At 66.8% G+C, this 16,428-nt stretch overlaps 2 protein-coding genes across 2 annotated transcripts; one reads left to right on the top strand and one right to left on the bottom strand.

The window, feature by feature from the left end:
• Positions 1-24: 24 nt before the first annotated feature.
• Positions 25-5,778, top strand: PSMB6 (proteasome 20S subunit beta 6). The gene is made up of 6 exons (XM_065044221.1): positions 25-213; positions 1,112-1,179; positions 1,389-1,520; positions 3,022-3,151; positions 4,242-4,386; positions 5,583-5,778. Exons 1-6 carry the CDS (start codon positions 163-165, stop codon positions 5,717-5,719), a joined length of 663 nt encoding a protein of 220 aa, XP_064900293.1. The 5' UTR covers positions 25-162; the 3' UTR covers positions 5,720-5,778.
• A 1,222-nt stretch (positions 5,779-7,000) lies between these two features.
• Positions 7,001-16,202, bottom strand: SLC25A11 (solute carrier family 25 member 11). Its single transcript, XM_065044223.1, has 8 exons — positions 15,688-16,202; positions 14,936-15,088; positions 11,228-11,434; positions 10,123-10,213; positions 9,612-9,710; positions 9,419-9,510; positions 9,259-9,310; positions 7,001-8,096 (listed from the first exon to the last, which is right to left on the bottom strand). The coding sequence occupies exons 1-8, from the start codon at positions 16,185-16,187 to the stop codon at positions 7,941-7,943; spliced, it is 1,350 nt and encodes a 449-aa protein (XP_064900295.1). The 5' UTR covers positions 16,188-16,202; the 3' UTR covers positions 7,001-7,940.
• Between the last annotated feature and the right edge of the window lie 226 nt (positions 16,203-16,428).

Genomic DNA, 16,428 nt, shown 5'->3' with positions numbered 1-16,428 from the left:
CGGCTCCTCCCCCGCGCGCGCCGCGCTGACGTACCGCGCGGCGGCCATTGTAACCGCCTCTCTGCCGTAAAGCGTGGCGGCCACGCCCGCGCTGCCGTAAAGCGCGGCGACCATTTTAAACGGCGCGCTGTCGTAAAGCGCCGCCGCAAAGCGCGCGGCAAGATGGCGGCGGTGACGGTGCTGCCGCCGGAGCCGGGACCCGTGAGCACCGGGGTGAGACCCGGATGGGCCGCGGGGGGGGCGGGGGGGATGTGGGGTGGGGGGGGTGGGGCAGCAGGAGGGGATGTGGGGCAACTGTGGGGCAGCAGGGGATGTGGGGTGGGGGGGGTGGGGCAGCGGGGGCGGCTGTGGGGCTGGAGGATGTGGGGCGGCTGTGGGGCAGCGGGGGGGTGGGGCAGCAGGAGGGGATGTGGGGCGGCTGTGGGGCGGGGGGGATGTGGGGTGGGGGGGGTGGGGCAGCAGGGGGGATGTGGGGCAGCGGGGGATGTGGGGCAGCTGTGGGGCAGCGGGGGGGATGTGGGGCAGCAGGAGGGGATGTGGGCGGCTGTGGGGCGGGGGGGATGTGGGGTGGGGGGGGTGGGGCAGCGGGGGATGTGGGGCAGCTGTGGGGCAGCGGGGGGGTGGGGCAGCAGGGGTGGCGGGACCCGGCTGTGGGGTGGGGGGATGTGGGGCAGCTGTGGGGCGGGGGGATGTGGGGTGGGGGGGGTGGGGCAGCGGAGGGGATGTGGGGCAGCGGGGGTTGGGGCAGCAGGGGCGGCTGTGGGGCTGGAGGAGCCTCGTGGGGGTTGGGAGGGAGCGATGGGGCAGAAGAGGCGCCTGGGGGGCAGCCGGGGGTCAGTCGCTTGTGGGTCAGCCGGGGGTCGGTTATGGGTCACGTGTGGGTCAGTTGTGGGTCACGTGTGGGTCGGTTATGGGTCAGTTGTGGGTCACGTGTGGGTCAGTTGTGGGTCACGTGTGGGTCAGTTGTGGGTCACGTGTGGGTCGGTTATGGGTCACGTGTGGGTCGGTTATGGGTCACGTGTGGGTCAGTTGTGGGTCACGTGTGGGTCGGTTATGGGTCAGTTGTGGGTCACGTGTGGGTCACGCGTGGGTCACGTGGGTCTCTCCCCAGACCACCATCATGGCCGTTGAGTTCGACGGCGGCGTCGTCATCGGGGCCGATTCGCGCACGACCACGGGGTGAGCTCACCGGTGACGTCATCGGTGACGTCATCACCACACCACCCCCCGCCCCGCCCCGAACTCCCGGGTCCCCCCGAACTCCCGGGTCCCCCCGAACTCCTGGGTCCCCACCCCATGTGTTGTACCCCCTGAGGCCTCCTCAGTGCGCGGGGGCGGGGCCCGGGCAGGGTGGTGTGTGACGTCACGGTGACGTCACCGCCCCGCAGGACGTACGTGGCCAATCGCGTGACGGACAAACTGACGCCCGTGCATGACCGGATCTTCTGCTGCCGCTCGGGCTCCGCGGCCGACACGCAGGCCGTGGCCGACGCCGTGGCCTACCAGCTGGCCTTCCACAGGTCGCTATGGGGCAGGGCCGTGGGGCAGGGCCGTGGGGCGGGGCCGTGGGGCAGAGCTATGGGGCAGGGCTATGGGGCAGGGCCGTGGGGCAGAGCTATGGGGCAGGGCCGTGGGGCAGAGCTATGGGGCAGGGCCGTGGGGCAGGGCTGTGGGGCGGGGCTGTGGGGCGGGGCTGTGGGGCGGGGCTGTGGGGCAGGGCCGTGGGGCAGAGCTATGGGGCAGGGCTGTGGGGCAGGGCTGTGGGGCAGGGCTGTGGGGCAGAGCCGTGGGGCAGAGCTATGGGGCAGGGCTGTGGGGCAGGGCTGTGGGGCAGAGCCGTGGGGCAGGGCTATGGGGCAGGGCTGTGGGGCAGGGCCGTGGGGCAGAGCCGTGGGGCAGGGCCATGGGGCAGGGCCGTGGGGCAGAGTTATGGGGCAGGGCTGTGGGGCAGAGCTATGGGGCAGGGCCGTGGGGCAGGGCTGTGGGGCAGAGCTATGGGGCAGGGCCGTGGGGCAGGGCCGTGGGGCAGGGCCGTGGGGCAGAGTTATGGGGCAGGGCCGTGGGGCAGAGTTATGGGGCAGGGCCGTGGGGCAGGGCCGTGGGGCAGAGTTATGGGGCAGGGCTGTGGGGCAGAGCTATGGGGCAGGGCCGTGGGGCAGAGCTATGGGGCAGGCTATGGGGCAGGGCCGTGGGGCAGAGCTGTGGGGCGGGGCTGTGGGGCAGGGCCGTGGGGCAGGGCCGTGGGGCAGGGCTATGGGGCGGGGCTGTGGGGCAGGGCTGTGGCCTATCAGCCAGGGTTCCACAGCTACTGCTTGTCTATGGGGCAAAGTGGGAACCGTGGGGCGGTGTATGTGGGTCTGACCCCCACGTCTGCCCCACAGCGTGGAGCTGCAGGAGCCGTGGGGCCGTGGGAGGTTATGGGGCGGGATCTGTGGGTCTGACCCCCACGTCTGCCCCACAGCGTGGAGCTGCAGGAGCCGTGGGGCCGTGGGAGGTTATGGGGCAGGATCTGTGGGTCTGACCCCCGTGTCTGCCCCACAGCGTGGAGCTGCAGGAGCCGTGGGGCCGTGGGAGGTTATGGGGCGGTGTATGTGGGTCTGACCCCCACGTCTGCCCCACAGCGTGGAGCTGCAGGAGCCGTGGGGCCGTGGGAGGTTATGGGGCAGGATCTGTGGGTCTGACCCCCGTGTCTGCCCCACAGCGCGGAGCTGCAGGAGCCGTGGGGCTGTGGGAGGTTATGGGGCAGGATCTGTGGGTCTGACCCCCGTGTCTGCCCCACAGCGTGGAGCTGCAGGAGCCGTGGGGCCGTGGGAGGTTATGGGGCGGTACATGTGGGTCTGACCCCCGTGTCTGCCCCACAGCGTGGAGCTGCAGGAGCCGTGGGGCCGTGGGAGGTTATGGGGCAGGATCTGTGGGTCTGACCCCCGTGTCTGCCCCACAGCGTGGAGCTGCAGGAGCCGTGGGGCCGTGGGAGGTTATGGGGCAGGATATGTGGGTCTGACCCCCGTGTCTGCCCCACAGCGTGGAGCTGCAGGAGCCGCCCCGTGTCCGCACGGCCGCGCGCCTGTTCCAGCAGACCTGCTACCGCTACCGCGACGAGCTCAGCGCCGGCGTCATCGTGGCCGGATGGGACCCACGGCGCGGGGGGCAGGTGGGCCCCCTCTGCCCCATAGCGGGATCCGTCTGCCCCATAGCGGGACCGTTCTGCCCCACAGCATCCCCTGGGCTGCCCTGTAGTGTCTCATTGTGTCTCTGGGCATCCCTTTTGCTGCCCTATAGCAGGTTCCTCTGCTGCCCCATGGCTGCCCCACGGCTGCCCCACGGCTGCCCCATAACCCTGTTCCTCCGCAGGTGTACGCCGTGCCCATGGGGGTCACACAGCCCCATGGCCGCCCCATAGCCACCCCATGGCCGCCCCATAGCTGCCCCATAACCCCGTTCCTCCGCAGGTGTACGCCGTGCCCATGGGGGTCACACAGCCCCATAGCCGCCCCATAGCCACCCCATAGCCGTCTCTTCCCCAGGTGTACGCCGTGCCCATGGGGGTCACACAGCCCCATAGCTGCCCCATAGCTGCCCCATGGCCGCCCCATGGCCATCTCCTCTGCAGGTGTACGCCGTGCCCATGGGGGTCACACAGCCCCATAGCCGCCCCATAGCCGCCCCATAGCCGCCCCATAGCCGCCCCATAGCCGTCTCTTCCCCAGGTGTACGCCGTGCCCATGGGGGGTCACACAGCCCCATAGCCGCCCCATAGCTGCCCCATATCCCCCGTCTCTTCCCCAGGTGTACGCCGTGCCCATGGGGGTCACACAGCCCCATAGCCGCCCCATAGCCGCCCCATGGCCGCCCCATGGCCGTCTCTTCCCCAGGTGTACGCCGTGCCCATGGGGGGTCACACAGCCCCATAGCCGCCCCATAGCTGCCCCATATCCCCCGTCTCTTCCCCAGGTGTACGCCGTGCCCATGGGGGTCACACAGCCCCATAGCTGCCCCATATCCCCCGTCTCTTCCCCAGGTGTACGCCGTGCCCATGGGGGGTCACACAGCCCCAAAGCCGCCCCATGGCCGCCCCATAGCCGTCTCTTCCCCAGGTGTACCCCGTGCCCATGGGGGGTCACACAGCCCCATAGCCGCCCCATAGCCGCCCCATATCCCCCGTCTCTTCCCCAGGTGTACGCCGTGCCCATGGGGGGTCACACAGCCCCATAGCTGCCCCATATCCCCCGTCTCCTCCACAGGTGTACGCCGTGCCCATGGGGGGGCCGCTGCTGCGCGTCCCCTGCGCCGTGGGGGGCTCGGGCAGCTCCTACCTGTACGGGTTCCTGGACGCGGCCGCGACGCCCGGGATGAGCCGCGAGCAGAGCCGGGAGCTGGTCACCCGCGGTACGGGGTCCTGGGGGGACACAGGGGGTCTATGGGGGGTCTATGGGGGACACAGGGGTCTATGGGGGCTCAGGGGGTCGGGATGAGCCGCGAGCAGAGCCGGGAGCTGGTCACCCGCGGTACGGGGACCTGGGGGGACACAGGGGGTCTATGGGGGGTCTATGGGGGTCCTGGGGAACACAGGGGGTCTATGGGGGGTCTATGGGGTTCTATGGGGGGACACAGGGGTCTATGGGGGCTCAGGGGGGGCATGGGGGTCTATGGGGGGTCTATGGGGTTCTATGGGGGGACACAGGGGTCTATGGGGGCTCAGGGGGTCGGGATGAGCCGCGAGCAGAGCCGGGAGCTGGTCACCCGCGGTACGGGGTCCGGGGGGACATGGGGGGTCTATGGGGTTCTATGGGGGGACATGGGGGGTCTATGGGGGCTCAGGGGGTCGGGATGAGCCGCGAGCAGAGCCGGGAGCGGGTCACCCGCGGTACCACGTCCTGGGGGGACACAGGGGGTCTATGGGGGTCTATGGGGGTCTATGGGGGGGGACACAGGGGGGACATGGGGGTCCTGGGGGACACAGGGGGTCTGTGGGGGGGCACAGGGTGTCTATGGGGGGGACACAGGGAGGCTGTGGGGGGTCTATGGGGATCCGGGGGGACACAGGGACTCTATGGGGGTCCTGGGGGGGACACGGGGGGTCTTATGGGTGTCTGTGGGGGGGCACAGGGGGTCTATGGGGGTCTGGGGGGACACAGGGAATCTGTGGGGGGTCTATGGGGGTCTATGGGGGGGGTCTATGGGGGGGACACAGGGGCTCTGGGGGGTCTGTGGGGGGGACACAGGGGGGTCTGTGGGGGCACAGGGGGTCTGTGGGGGGTCTGTGGGGGTCTTGGGGGTCTGTGGGGGGGCACAGGGGGTCTGGGGGGGCACAGGGGGTCTATGGGGGGTCCGGGGGGGCACAGGGGGGTCGGGATGAGCCGGGAGCTGCTGACCCGCGGTACGGGGGGGGGTCCCAGCGCTTTGGGGGGGGTCCCAGCGCTTTGGGGGTCCTGGGGGGTTTATGGGGGTCCTGGAGGAGTTTGGGGAGGATTATGGGGGGTTTGTTTTTGGGGTGATTTCTCGCGGTTGCCGCCCCGCTTTGCCTGGGCCCCCCGGGGCTGGTGATTTTGGGGTGATGGGGGCTGATTTCTCACCGTTTTCAGCTCTGGCGCTGGCCATGGCGCGCGACGGCTCCAGCGGGGGGGTGATCCGCTTGGCCACCATCACCCCGCAGGGCGTGGACAGGACGGTGCTGGCGGGGCCGCAGCTGCCCTGGGGGGACGGGGGTCCCGCCGTGTGACCCCCGGAACACGCCGCACCCCCACACCGGGGGCAATAAACGGCTCTGCGCGCTCTCTGCCTGTGCTGCGGGGTCCCCATCGTGTCCCAGACCCGGGTTTCGGGGTCCCCATGGTGTCCCAGACCCGGGTTTCGGGGTCTCGTCCGTGTCCCCCCCCCCCCCCAAATCACCTCACGGCGCCTCAGGGGCGAACGGCGCCGAAAAGCGCGGGAACGAAAGGGCGGGAAGGGCGCGCGCTGCCACAGCCGCCTCGCCCCTCCGCTGCGCATTGCGCGGGGGGCGTGACCCGACCGGCGAGGGGCGTGGCCAGGGGCGTGGCTGCCGCTCACAGCGGGCGGCGGGTGCGGCCGGCTCCTCGGGGGTCTCCGGTTCGCCCCGTTTGTTTTTCCGGCGGTTCTGCCCGGTTGACTCCCCTCCCCCCGCCGCGGGCTGGCGGGACCGGCCCCGGCTCCCTCCGGGTGAGTGGGGGGGGAAAGGCCCGGGGGCTCCCTCAGGATCAGTGGGGGGGGGGGGGGGGGAGGAAGGGGCCAACGGCACTGAAAAGGGCGGGAAGGAAAAGGCGGGAACGGCGCGTGCCGGGCATCGCGCCCCGCTCACCTCCTGCGCATGTGCGGGGGGCGTGGCCAGGCCGACGGGGGGGCGTGGCCGCCACTTGAGGCGGCGGGAGCGGGAGCGGCCGGTTCTCTCTCCCCTGTTCTCTCTCCCCGGTTCTCCGTCCCCGGTTCTCCCTCCCCGGTTCTCTCCCCGGTGTCCCCCCGGTTGACCCCCCACCCGATCCGCAGTGACCCCCCCGGCGGCGGGCTGGACGGATCGGCCGGAACCCCTCAGGGTGAGTGAGGGGGGGGAAGACCCCGGGGGGGCCTGGGGGGGGGGCACCCAGTTCAGTCCGGTTAAATTCAGTTTAGCCCAGTTCAACCCAGTTCAGTCCGGTTAAATTCAGTTCAGCCCAGTTCAGCCCAGTTAAACCCAGTGTCTCCAGTTCAACCCAGTTCAGTCCGGTTAAATTCAGTTCAGCCCAGTTCAATCCGGTTAAATTCAGTTTAGCCCAATTCAGCCCAGTTCAGCCCAGTTCAGTCCAGTTCAGCCCAGTGTCCCCCAGTTCATCCCAGTGTCCCCAGTGTCCCCAGTTCATCCCAGTGTCCCCCAGTGTCCCCCAGTTCAGCCCAGTGTCCCCCAGTTCAGCCCAGTGTCCCCAGTTCATCCCAGTGTCCCCCAGTGTCTCCAGTTCATCCCAGTGTCCCCCAGTGTCCCCCAGTGTCCCCAGTTTGGGTCAGAGCCGCCTCCACATGATTCCGGTTTAATTAATTAATCAGTTACATGATAACGAGCTGTCAGTACCGAAGCCCTTTGGGGGGGGGAGGGGGTGCTCCTGCCCATGACCTTGACCTTTGACACCCCATAGGGACACACAGACACCCCCAGCCCCTATAGGGACAGACACACAGACAAAGCCCCCCATGGGGACAGCCTGTAGGGACGTGAGACACCTCTATAGGGACCCCCCAGCCCCTATGGATTCCATAGGGGGGTCAGGGGGCGAGGAAGAGGTGGCTGTGACCCATATACACCATATACGCCCCCCAGCTCCTCTATACCCCCTATAGGGACTTGGGACCGCCCTGTGGGGATGTGAGAACACCATATACGCCCCCAGCCCCTACAGATGCCATAGGGGGTCAGGGGGTGAGGAACAGGCGGCTATGACCCACACACACCCCCCAGCCCCTATAGATCCATAGGTCGGGGTCAGGAACAAGCAGCTGTGAACCACACACACCCCCCGGCCCCTATAGATCCATAGGTCGGGGTCAGGAACAAGCAGCTGTGAACCACACACACCCCCGGCCCCTATAGATCCATAGGTTGGGGTCAGGGGCTCAGGAAGAGCCAATTGTGACCCATGCACACACCCTCCAGGCCCTAGAGATTCTATAGATCCATAGGTCAGGGGCTGAGAAACAGCTAAACGTGACCCACACCCCCCCTATAGATCCATAGGTCAGGGGGTGAGGAACAGCCGAATGGGACCCACCCCCCCTATAGATCCATAGGTCAGGGGGTGAGGAACAGCCGAACGGGACCCACACCCCCCTATAGATCCATAGGTCAGGGGGTGAGGAACAGCCGAACGGGACCCACCCCCCCTATAGATCCATAGGTCAGGGGGTGAGGAACAGCCGAACGGGACCCACACACCCCCCGTCCCCTATAGATCCATAGGTCAGGGGGTGAGGAACAGGCGCCCGTAGGCGCGGTTCAGCTGCTCCAGGAAGATGAAGGTGAGCACGGTGTGCGGGCCCAGCCGCGCGTAGTACGGGGTGAAGCCCTTCCAGAGCGCGGGGAGCCCCTCCAGCCGCACCACCCGCACCAGCACCTCCTGCGGGAAACGGGGGTCAGGGGGACCCCGAACCCGGGGAGAACCCCAAACCCCGGGGAGAACCCCAAACCCGGGGAGAACCCCAAACCTGGGGAGAACCCCAAAACCTGGGGAGAACCCCAAACCTGGGGAGAACCCCAAACCCCAGGGAGAACCCCAAAAACCTGGGGAGAACCCCAAAACCTGGGGAGAACCCCAAAAAGCACGGGGAGAACCCTCAAACCCGGGGAGAACCCCAAAACCCGGGGAGAACCCCAAACCCCGGGGAGAACCCCCAAACCTGGGGAGAACCCCAAAAACCACGGGGAGAACCCCCAAACCCGGGGAGAACCCCCAAACCCGGGGAGAACCCCCAAACCTGGGGAGAACCCTAAAACCCCAGGGAGAACCCCAAAAACCTGGGGAGAACCCCCAAACCTGGGGAGAACCCCAAAAACCACGGGGAGAACCCCAAAACCTGGGGAGAACCCCCAAACCCGGGGAGAACCCCCAAACCCGGGGAGAACCCCAAAAACCTGGGGAGAACCCCAAAAACCAGGGAGAACCCAAAACCCCGGGGAGAACCCCAAAAAGAACGGGGGGCAGTGAAGCCCTTCCAGAGCGCGGGGAGCCCCTCCAGCCGCACCACCCGCATTGCCCGGGGGAGAAATGGGGTTCGGGGGGGACCCCAAAACCTGGGGAGCCCCAAAAGCCCCTGGGGAACCCCCCCCAAATGGGGCTGGAACCCCCAAACCTCAGGGGACCTCAAAAAACCCCCAAGGATCCCCCAAATCCTGGGGAATCCCCTCAAGATAAAAGGGGGGACACACAGGGGATCGGGGGACCCCAAAATGAGGAGGGGGGGCCCAAAATGGGGGGACACCCCAAAATGGGGGGACCCCAAAATGGGGTGAACCCCAAAGGCACGAGGGGTATCTGGAAACACAAAACTGGTGACACCTCCTGGGGGAAATGGGGACCCCAAAAAAATGGGGGGACCCCAAAATACTGGAGCACCCCCCTGGGGAGCCCCCAAAACAGGGAGGAACCCCCAAACCGAGGGAACCTCCAAAATGCGAGGAACCCCAAACTGGGGGAACCCCAAACCAGGAGATAACCCCCAAACTGGGGGAACCCCCAAACCAAGGGGACCCCCCCAAACCGGGGACTCCCCCAAACTCACCAGCCCGTTGCGATACTCAGGTTTCCCGTCGATCGTCCGCATGTTCTGGATGCTGCGGGGCCAATGTTGGGGTGAAAACCGGGGATTTTCGGGGCGTCCCCCCCCGGGAAGGTACGGGGGGGGTCCCTGCTCGTTAATTAACCCCCCGCTAATTACCCACCGCGTTTTAACGATGTCGACGGGCATGGAGGCGGCCGTGGTGACCAAGCCGCTGATCATGCTGGCGCAGAAGTGGCACAAAATGTCATCGCGGGAAGCGGCCTGGGGGGGGGGGGACACCCCGAAATTGAGATGGGGGTCGCGGGGGGGGGGTCTGGGGTTGTTGTTGGGGGGTCCGGGGTTTTGGGGTCCCCCCACGTACCCGTCTCGAGCAGGAATTGCTTGGACTGCGAGTAGGAGGCGAGTTGGGCGGCGTTGACCACGACGGCGCGAGCCATGGTGGGGATGCAGCCCTGGAGACGGGGTACCCCAAAATATGACCCCCTGCACCCCAAAACCTCCCCTGCACCCCAGTGTGAGCCATGGTGGGGATACAGCCTGGGAATGTGGGGTGTGGGGGGTCCCCCAAATCCCCCTGACCCCCCCATGTGTCCCCCCCAGTGTGGGGATCCCCCTCCCCCCTCGCAGGTTTGGGGGTTCATGGGGTCAATGGGGGGTCACAGGGAGGTCAGAGGGGGGTCAGGGTGGGTTTTAGGGTCCCCCCATACCCTCCAGAGTGTGCTGATCCCCCCATGCAGGTTTGGGGGTTCACAGGGTCAATGGGGGGTCACAGGGGGGTCAGGGTGGGTTTTGGGGGTCACAGGGGGTCAGGGTGGATTTTGGGGGTCACAGGGGTCAGGGGTCACAGGGGTCAGGGGGCCGTACCCTCCAGAGCGTGCCGATCCCCTCCTCCCGCGCCATCCGCACCAGCGCGTCCAGCACGTTCCGGTACCCGCGGCGCTGATCAGGGGGCAGCCTGCAACGGTTCGGGCCAGAAACGGCGCGTTTGGGCCAGAAACGGCGCGTTTGGGCCAGAAACGGCGCGTTTGGGCCAGAAACGGCGTGTTTGGGTCAGAAACGGAGTGTTTGGGGTCAGAAACGGCGCGTTTGGGGCCAGAAACGGCGCGTTTGGGCCAGAAACGGCGCGTTTGGGCCAGAAACGGCGCGTTTGGGTCAGAAACGGAGCGTTTGGGCCAGAAACGGCGCGTTTGGGGCCAGAAATGGCGCATTTGGGGTCAGAAACGGCGCGTTTGGGGCCAGAAACGGCGCGTTTGGGCCAGAAACGGCGCGTTTGGGCCAGAAACGGCGCGTTTGGGCCAGAAACGGAGCGTTTGGGCCAGAAACGGCGCGTTTGGGGCCAGAAACGGCGCGTTTGGGTCAGAAACGGCGCGTTTGGGCCAGAAACGGCGCGTTTGGGCCAGAAACGGCGTGTTTGGGTCAGAAACGGTGCGTTTGGGCCAGAAACGGCACGTTTGGGTCAGAAACCCGCATTTGGGTCAAAACCACAGCGTTTTGGGCAAAACCCGCCGCATGGGGTCCGAACCCGCCGTTCCAGGTCAATAACCCGCTGTTCGGGTCGATAACCCACCGTTTGGGTGAAAAGGGTCAGAAACCCGCTGTTTGGGTTAAAAACGTGCTGTTTGGGTCAAACCCTCCCAGTTTGGGTCAAACCCCCCCCGTTTGGGTTAAACCCCCCCCGTTTGGGTCAAACCCCCCTGTTTGGGTTAAACCCCCCCGTTTGGGTCAGGATTTGGGCGTTTTGCCCAATTTTGGGGAGTTTTGCCCCGTCCTCACCGTCCGTCGGCCGTCATGCGGATCAGCGCCACCTCGGCCGGCGGGTCAGGACCCCCCGTTTGGGTCAAACCCCCCCGTTTGGGTTAAACCCCCCTGTTTGGGTCAACCCCCCCCCACCCGTTTGGGTCAAACCCCCCCGTTTGGGCCAGGATTTGGGCGTTTTGCCCAATTTTGGGGAGTTTTGCCCCGTCCTCACCGTCCGTCGGCCGTCATGCGGATCAGCGCCACCTCGGCCGGCGTCCCCACGAAGGCGCCGGCGGCGCCGGCCGTCATGCCCATGGCGGCCTTGGCCAGGAACGGGGGGGGGGTCCCGTCCGCGCCCCCCAGCCGCTCCAGCAGCACCGTGTAGATCCCCAGGCGCGTCGTGGTGTACGTGGCCTGCCGCAGCAGCCCCGCCGACAGCCTGCGCACCGGGCGGCACCCACGCGGGGCGGCGCCCCGAAACGGGTCAGCACCCCAAAACGAGGCAGCACCCCACGCGGGGCGGCGCCCCGAAACGGGTCAGCACCCCAAAACGAGGCAGCACCCCACGCGGGGCGGCGCCCCGAAACGGGTCAGCACCCCAAAACGAGGCAGCACCCCACACGGGGCGGCACCCCGGAACGGGTCAGCACCCCACACGGGGCGGCACCCCGGAACGGGTCAGCACCCCACACGGGGGAGACATCCCGAAACGGGTCAGCACCCCGAACACGGGGCGGCACCCCGAAACGGGTCAGCACCCCACACGGGGGAGACACCCCAAAACGGGTCAGCACCCCACACGGGGGAGACACCCCGAACACGGGGCGGCACCCCGAAACGGGTCAGCACCCCAAAACGGGGCGGCACCCCAAAACGGGTCAGCACCCCACACGGGGGAGACACCCCGAAACGGGTCAGCACCCCGAACACGGGGCGGCACCCCGAAACGGGTCAGCACCCCACACGGGGGAGACACCCCAAAACGGGTCAGCACCCCGAAACGGGTCAGCACCCCACACGGGGGAGACACCCCGAAACGGGTCAGCACCCCGAAAACGGGGCGGCACCCCGAAACGGGTCAGCACCCCGAACACGGGTCAGCACCCCCAAAAGGAGTCAGCACCCCAAACACGGGGGAGACACCCCGAAACGGGTCAGCACCCCACACGGGGGAGACACCCCCAAAAACAAGTCAGCACCCCAAAACGGGGCAGCACCCCCAAATGGGGGTGGCACCCCCAAAAATGGGTCAGCACCTCAACACGGGGCAGCACCCCGAAATGGGGTCAGGCGCCCCGAAAATGGGTCAGGCGCCCCAAAACGGGAGAGGCACCCCAAAACGGGTCGGACACCCCAAAACGGGTCAGCACCCCAAACGGGGCAGCACCCCAAACGGGGCAGCACCCCCAAACGGGGTTGGCACCCCCAAAAATGGGTCAGACACCCCGAAACGGGGGAGACATCCCGAAATGGGGGAGACACCCCAAAATGGGTCAGACACCCTGAAATGGGTGAGACACCCCAAAATGGGGGGAGACACCCCAAAAATGGGAGATGTGAAAAACGACCCCAGATCCCACAGAAGCGCCTCAAGTCCCGTGAAGCCGCCCCGGGGGGCGATGGGGATCGGGGTCCCGGGGGGCGTGTGGGGGGTCAGTATTTTGGGGCACCCAGTGCATGTGCCCCCAGCCCCTCATTGCGCAGCACGAACCCGGGGGTCAGGGGGTTCAGTGGGGGTTCAGTGGGGGTCAGGGGGTTCAATGGGGTTCAGTGGGGTTCAATGGGGTTCAATGGGGTTCAATGGGGCTCAATGGGGCTCAGGGGGTTCAATTTGGTTCAATGGGGCTCAGGGGGTTCAATGGGGTTCAATGGGGTTCAGTGGGGCTCAGGGGGTTCAATGGGGTTCAATGGGGTTCAGTGGGGTTCAATGGGGGCTCAGGGGGTTCAATGGGGTTCAGTGGGGCTCAGGGGGTTCAATGGGGTTCAGTGGGGGCTCAGGGGGTTCAATGGGGGCTCAGGGGGTTCAATGGGGCTCAGGGGGTTCAATGGGGTTCAATGGGGGTTCAGTGGGGTTCAATGGGGGCTCAGGGGGTTCAATGGGGCTCAGGGAGTTCAATGGGGTTCAATGGGGCTCAGGGGGTTCAATGGGGTTCAATGGGGTTCAGTGGGGGCTCGGGGGGTTCAATGGGGTTCAATGGGGGTCGGGGGGTTCAATGGGGTTCAATGGGGGTTCAGGGGGTTCAATGAGGTTCAATGGGGGCTCAGGGGGTTCAATGGGGGTTCAGGGGGTTCAATGAGGTTCAATGGGGGCTCAGGGGGTTCAGTGGGGTTCAATGGGGCTCAGGGGGTTCAATGGGGGTTCAGTGGGGTTCAATGGGGTTCAATGGGGGTCAGGGGGTTCAATGGGGGCTCAGGGGGTTCAATGGGGTTCAATGGGGGTTCAGGGGGTTCAATGGGGGTTCAATGAGGTTCAATGGGGGCTCAGGGGGTTCAATGGGGGTTCAGTGGGGTTCAATGGGGTTCAATGGGGGTCAGGGGGTTCAATGGGGGCTCAGGGGGTTCAATGGGGTTCAATGGGGTTCAGTGGGGCTCAGGGGGTTCAATGGGGTTCAATGGCGGTTCAGTGGGGTTCAATGGGGGCTCAGGGGGTTCAATGGGGTTCAGTGGGGCTCAGGGGGTTCAATGGGGTTCAGTGGGGGCTCAGGGGGTTCAATGGGGGCTCAGGGGGTTCAATGGGGTTCAATGGGGCTCAGGGGGTTCAATGGGGTTCAATGGGGGTTCAGTGGGGTTCAATGGGGGCTCAGGGGGTTCAATGGGGCTCAGGGAGTTCAATGGGGTTCAATGGGGCTCAGGGGGTTCAATGGGGTTCAATGGGGTTCAGTGGGGGCTCGGGGGGTTCAATGGGGTTCAATGGGGGTCGGGGGGTTCAATGGGGTTCAATGGGGGTTCAGGGGGTTCAATGAGGTTCAATGGGGGCTCAGGGGGTTCAATGGGGGTTCAGGGGGTTCAATGAGGTTCAATGGGGGCTCAGGGGGTTCAGTGGGGTTCAATGGGGCTCAGGGGGTTCAATGGGGGTTCAGTGGGGTTCAATGGGGTTCAATGGGGGGTCAGGGGGTTCAATGGGGGCTCAGGGGGTTCAATGGGGTTCAATGGGGGTTCAGGGGGTTCAATGGGGGTTCAATGAGGTTCAATGGGGGCTCAGGGGGTTCAATGGGGGGTTCAGTGGGGTTCAATGGGTTCAATGGGGGTCAGGGGGTTCAATGGGGGCTCAGGGGGTTCAATGGGGTTCAATGGGGGTTCAGGGGGTTCAATGGGGGTCAATGGGGTCCAATGGGGGCTCAGGGGGTTCAATGGGGTTCAATGGGGGTTCAGGGGGTTCAATGGGGGTCAATGGGGTCCAATGGGGGCTCAGGGGGTTCAATGGGGGCTCAGGGGGTTCAATGGGGCTCAGGGGGTTCAATGGGGTTCAATGGGGGCTCAGGGGGTTCAATGGGGCTCAGGGGGTTCTATGGGGTTCAACGGGGTTCAATGGGGTTCAATGGGGGTTCAGGGGATTCAATGGGGTTCAATGGGGGCTCAGGGGGTTCAATGGGGTTCAGGGGGTGTATTTTGGGGTTGAATGGGGTTCAGTGGGGCTCAGGGGGTTCAATGGGGTTCAATGGGGGCTCAGGGGGTTCAATGGGGGTTCAGGGGGTTCAGTGGGGGTCCAATGGGGGCTCAGGGGGTTCAATGGGGTTCAGTGGGGTTCAACGGGGTTCAATGTGGTTCAGGGGGTGTATTTTGGGGTTCAATGGGGGTGTATTTTGGGGTGTACCCGGTGTAGATGCCCCGCAGCCCCTCGTTGCGCAGGATGAACCCGGGGGCTCAGGGGGTTCAATGTGGTTCAATGGGGCTCAGGGGGTGTATTTTGGGGTTCAAGGGGGTGTATTTTGGGGTGTACCCGGTGTAGATGCCCCGCAGCCCCTCGTTGCGCAGGATCGCCGCCAGCGCGTGGAAGCTCGTGGGGAACTCGCGCGTCCGCGCCCCCTCCCCGCTCAGCTGCATCCGGTTCTTCACCAGGTCCAGCGGCTGCACGAACACCGTGGCGCCCATTCTGCGCCAAAACCACCGCAATTCACCCCAAATTCACCACGTGAGGCACCCCAAACCCGCCCCCACCCGGCACGGGCACCGCGGGCGCCCATTCTGCACCAGGAACGGGGGATTTCACCCCAAAATCACCATGTGAGACACCCCAGAATCGGCCTGAGCCGCGGCCGGTTCAGGGGCAGTTTGGGTTCAGGGTCCCAGTTTGGGGTCCCAGACTGGGGGTCCCGGTTCGGGGTCCCGGTTCGGAGGTCCCGGTTTTGGGGTCCCGGGTCCTGGTTTGGGGTCCCAGATTGGGGGTCCCGGTTCGGGGTTCCAGTTTGGGGTCCCGGTTCGGGGGTCCCAGGTTGGGGTCCCGGTTTGGGGTCCCGGTTCCCAGTTCAGGGTCCCGGTTCGGGGTCCCGATTTGGGGGTCCCGGTTTGGGGTCCCGGTTCCCGGTTCGGGGTCCCGGTTCGGGATCCCGATTTGGGGGTCCCAGGTCGGGGTCCCGGTTTGGGGGTCCCGGTTTGGGGTCCCGGTTCCCGGTTCGGGGTCCCGGTTTGGGGGGTCCCGGTTCCCGGTCCCAGTTCGGGGTCCCGGTTCCCGGTCCCGGTTCGGGGTCTCACCCGGCCAGCCCGCCGAACAGGAACTTCACGGACTTCGGGGACGTCTTGGGGCCGCTCGGCCGGAGCCGCTGGAGCCGCCGGAGCCGCCGCCATCGGGACCGGCCGCGGATCCGGGACAGACGGACCGGGGGACACGCGGACACACGGACCGGCGGGGACTCGGACCGGGGGGACACGGGGACCCGGGGGGTCCGGACCCCAAGGTGACTCGGGGCGGGACTGCGCGTGCGCCGCGCGCCTGCGCGCGGCCGGGGGAGGGGCGGGGCTTCCGGCGGAGGGGGCGGGGGCCTGCGCGGGAGGCGGAGCGCGGGCCACTGGGAGGAGCGGGAGGCGTGGACCTGAGAGGAGGGGGCGTGGCGCAGGCGCGCAGGCGTGGCTTGGCCTAAAGGGGAGGGGTTGGGGGCGTGGACAAGGAGAGGGCGTGGCTTCGGGAGCTGCTTGTGGGCGTGTCCCCAGCCGAGGGGGCGCGGTCCCGGCGCTGACGACGTCGCGCCGCTCATTGGCGGAGGGTGTTTAGGCGGGAAGGGCAGGCGGCGGGGATTGGCTACACGGTGGGCGGGCTTTGCTGAGGCTCCGCCCCTCCCGGGCACCGCCGGGGCCGGTGGGTGCGGGGGAGACGAACTGGGGGTCACCTGGGGTCAGGGACCCCAGACGGACCCGGGGGGAGGGGATGGAACAGCCGCCCCATAACTGCCCCACACCCACAGCGGGGCACTGGGGGCACTTATGGGGCTCGAACGC

The sequence above is a fragment of the Columba livia genome, chromosome 33, assembly GCF_036013475.1.
Source record: "Columba livia isolate bColLiv1 breed racing homer chromosome 33, bColLiv1.pat.W.v2, whole genome shotgun sequence".
In the NCBI taxonomy this organism is placed as follows: Eukaryota; Metazoa; Chordata; class Aves; order Columbiformes; family Columbidae; genus Columba; species Columba livia.
This window is presented reverse-complemented; position numbering and strand designations above follow the sequence as displayed.